Here is a 4599-nt window from a genome sequence, read left to right as displayed (position 1 = left end):
AAACTAGTTTTTTTTTTTTTCCCCGATTGGTTTGTTTGAAGTTAAGCACAAAGCTACACAATGGGTTATTTGTGCTCTACCCACCACGGGTATCGAAACCCGGATTCTAGCGTTGTGGGTCCGCAGACATACCACTGTATCACTGGGGGGGGGGATACCAGTTTTATTAAGTAAAGACTTGTGTCGTTAAAATTTCGTCGGAACGAAGTTACGGAAAAATCAATTAACAAACGGAGACGTAACATAGCGTTTGTTACAGAGCGACTGTTGAAAGTAAGTGTATCGTTAAGTTGTATTCGGAAAGAATAAACCAGTTTTATTTAAGAAAGGACTTGTGTCGCTAAAGTTTCGTCGGAACGAATTTACGGAAAATTAACTAACGACTGGAGGCGTAACAATAAGTTATACCACAACTTTTTACATCACAAAAGCCTAAAAACTGGTGCCGCTATATTGCCATTGTTACATAAATCCTAAAGCAGTATGCGCATGCGTATGGTATTAGCGAGACAGTCATTTAAATTATTGTTTTACTAGTTTTAACTATATTGTACTGTTAATTTACGAGTGTCAAGCAAAATATTTTAGGTAATACTAATGCTATTTTTCGTTATTATAGCAATTTATTATTGTATATTTCATTTAGTAAAAATAATTTGTTCGTGTACTTGTTTTAAAGTTTAAATTTAACACATAAATAACGCACGAATTTTATCATTCACTCGGTTTCATTTTCTGAAACTGGCAGCATGCGAGTTATTAATTTAAATTTGTTAATTAATCCTAGTAGTGCAACAGTACTTGTAGAGATAATTAGTCCTGCAACGTACAAACAGCTTTGGTGTTAATCTTTGACAATGACAGCTCGACGTGATTTCAAGCAATTTGTCACAAAGTTAGTTCAAAAACTACCTTCACTGCTAGTACTGGTATTACATTTGAAAAAAAAAAATTATCTTAATATATGGGAAGAAAAGTCATCATAAATGTTCATGTAAATACAAATATTAAATTTAAAATCATTTTTATATTATTGAAATTATGTGAGCATGTTGAAAATCCATTAGGAATTATGAAAAAACTGAAACTATCAATAATTAAATTCCCGAATGGTTCAAAGGTATTTCAGTAGTCCTAGTTTTACATTTTAATGTATTTTTATATATGAGGTGTATCTAGTATAGAGTAAAAACCTAATCCCTACTTAAATCAATACATGTTTAAACTGCATCAAACTGTTGGTAAAGGTTTTTACAGTATTTTACTAATCATATTGTATTAAAGTCACTTTATGTCATATAATGTTACTTTTAATATAAATATGTGAAAAAGATAAAGCTTATAGTTTCATATGAAAGTTAGCAAGATAATGTGAATATTTAGAATAGAATTTATTGAATTTTTTCAGATTTATGAAGGATGCAAGTTTTATTTCTTAGGTGAAGCTTCTATGTAATCATGGAGGTATTGAAGATAAAGGTTGAACCCTTTTCTGATGAGAAGCAGGATGCTTTAATCAATATCAAGTTGATGGAAAATGAAACCTTTAGGATAACCAATAGTAAGTCTGTATATTTAGAATATTAATATTTTGCTTTCTTCCTAACATTAATAGTATAAATTTTACCTGTTTTAATTTAGCAGTGTTCTTGAATTTTCCATCATTAATTGAAAATTTCTTATTATGATTTTTAACTGTTCAAGTATCTGTATCAGAACAGAAAGTAAAATTGGTTATTTTGGGCTTTGATGTCAGAAACCTGAATCCACTAACATTTTTGTAATCTTATTCTATACCATCACCTGTAATTAATGTTAAACTTGAGTACTTCCATCATACTTACCAACAATTCTCCACATACCCACCTTCCATGTGGCTTATCAGTTGACAGTTTCTTCTCTAATTGAGACCTTATTGGTTATTGACTATGGAAGCCATCAGTGCTATGTTGGCACTCAGTGATAAACATATTTGTATCTGACAATGAATTTAGAAGAGATCTGTTACATATTTCAGTGTTGTATCAAGTATTAATTACCAATAAATGTATTTAAAGCTAATTGGATGTACAATGATTTCATCAATGCTTTGTTGGTCCTGATTGAACAATATATATGGATTGAATACGAGTGTATAAGGATCTCATTGTTGCTTTGTTGACATTCGTTAATCAACATATTTGTACTAACTATGGATGTACTAATGAATTGTGTATGTTTCTTTGGTTATGATTGTTCTACAAATTTGGTTCATGAATGTTGAGTCACTTTTGGTTCCCTCATTGTTATTTCTAATTCAAGTCAGTACTAATGTAGTGGAAAATTGCCCTTATTCATCTGTTAAATAAGCCTGGTATTTTCCCAAGTTTGGCTTATGTTTCCAAGGGACAGGAATTATAAACTGACCCATTTTTTTCACAACACTTCTCCTGACTTTTCAGTTTATCACTCAGGTGTTTGTTAATACAGATATTGAGCATATTTCTGTAATACAAGAGGGTGTAGTTTTATAATGTGAATTAATTTCCTTGTGAGTATTAGATAACTCCACTTAATAACGGCAGCTTTGAACAGAAAATTTATAGAGTACTTGTATTTGAAAATTTAAGTTTTAAACCTACATTAGAATTTAAGGAGACAGAACACATTTAATGGAGAAATTGAACATAGTCTTTATTTACAAAGGAAAGTAAACAGAAATGTGTTTGTACATATGTAGACACTGACACAATCATTTCTGTCAAGTCAGAATACAGTTGCACAACTTTCTACTTCTTGGGACTGATTTCTGTAGATCTGTATTCAAGCATGAACTGGGTTCAAATGAGAAAGGATGACTGCTTCAGTTATGCAAGAAAACTTGTAACCATTCTCTTGTTTTGTGGGAAAATGTGCACCAAAATTTTACATCAGGTCAAACTAATTTCTAAAACAGTTTAAAAAACTATTTTAGTATATATTTTATGCTTAAGACAAATCGTAATCCACAAATGTTTACATTATGCTTTGATGTCATGCGAGCTGGAAAGAGGTTTAAAGTCGCCTCTCTCCTATCTTGACTTAAGCTTTTCTAGAGGGACCTTCCATAAATCTCTGAGCAGAAGACAGGACAAAGCCATAAATGCTTTGTTGGCACTCAGTGATAAACATATTTGTATCTGACAATGAACAGAAGGGATCTGTTACATATTTCACTGTTGTATGAATAAATGTATTTTTGAACTAACTGGATGTACGAGGATTTCATCAATCCTTTGTTGGTCCATATTGAACAATATATATCGCAGCAAACACATTTACCTAATAAATATGTGTTTATAATGTGGTTTGGTAGAGTTTATGTAGTTAATTTACATAAGAGTCTGGACTACCAGAAACATTGTTACTGCTTTGTAATATTATGTACCTGTATACAACCAACTAGGTATGTTAAAACACCAACATGGTACATTCCTATTACCATTCTACTATATTGTAACTACCAATATACAACTAACTTGGTATGTTAAAATACCAACATGGTACAATCCTATTACCATTCTACTACATTGTAACTACCAACATACAACTAACTTGGTATGTTAAAATACCAACATGGTACAATCCTATTACCATTCTACTACATTGTAACTACCTTTTCCATTGATTTTTACATCTTCTTAGTACCTTGTTTATATCTTTTAGTCCCACCCACAACACTTTTAATTTATTCATTTGTGAAAATACGTTAGAAGTAATATAATTTAATCAATGTCACTGATACAACATTACAAAAACAAATTTTAGAGATTTTTGGATACAACATTACAAATTACAGAAACAAATATTATGCATTTTTTGATAGAACAATATAAATTACAAAATAAATTAGACATTTTTTATACAACATTATAAATTTCATTTTTTTTTCATCTATAATTATAATATAGTATCTATTCATCTGAATCAAACTTTATTGTTGTGGTAGTTGACCTGGGTGTACTGGAAGATTTCAAAGCAGCTCATGCCTATAAATATAAAAGACCAATTTAATTGAACAGACCAATACAGCTAACAATAAAATCATAAATCAAAAGGTCTGAGGTTTGTATTTTTATCTTGCTGCCAAGGACTATAATATTATTATGTGCCAAAACATTGTTGATTAAATTAATCATTATAAACACCTGCTATACAAATATAATTGCATCTAAGTTTATGTCATAATTAAATGAGTATTTTTGTTTCATGTAATAAGAAACTCGGAGTTGGTACATGACTTGGCAGCGATGTCATTGTATTCTCTATTTTGCTTTTGTCTTGAATGCATTTCAAGTATTATATTCTGTATATTTTAATCGCTATATTTTATTGTATATATTAGTTAACAGTATTAACCAATAGGAGTACATCACTTTATTTGTCAATATATTTACCAGGAACAGGTATCCATTATACTTGCTTGGTGCATATTGAATAGTTTTTACCATCTGCAGCTCAACCTGGTATTTGGGGTGAATTTGTTTACACACCTCTATTGAATCATTAAAAAGTTTATTATTGTAATTTACAATAACATTGTCAAGTTTAACAAAGATAGGATTTTACCTCTGTAACAAT

At 30.2% G+C, this 4599-nt stretch overlaps 1 protein-coding gene across 1 annotated transcript in view; it reads left to right on the top strand.

Moving 5' to 3' along the window:
- Positions 1 to 497: 497 nt before the first annotated feature.
- The window catches only part of LOC111087869 (zinc finger protein 23-like), a 33944-nt gene continuing 29842 nt past the window's right edge, over positions 498 to 4599 (top strand). The window contains exons 1-2 of the mRNA XM_022396080.1: positions 498 to 588; positions 1440 to 1561. Of these exons, the coding sequence (XP_022251788.1) occupies positions 1459 to 1561 (103 nt within the window). The 5' untranslated portion in view covers positions 498 to 588; positions 1440 to 1458. The remainder of the gene's footprint in view (positions 589 to 1439; positions 1562 to 4599) is intronic.

This window comes from Limulus polyphemus, unplaced genomic scaffold (genome assembly GCF_000517525.1).
Source record: "Limulus polyphemus unplaced genomic scaffold, Limulus_polyphemus-2.1.2 Scaffold2774, whole genome shotgun sequence".
Lineage (NCBI taxonomy): Eukaryota > Metazoa > Arthropoda > Merostomata > Xiphosura > Limulidae > Limulus > Limulus polyphemus.
Note: the sequence above shows the minus strand (reverse complement) of the source record. Positions and strands in the feature narration are given on the sequence as shown.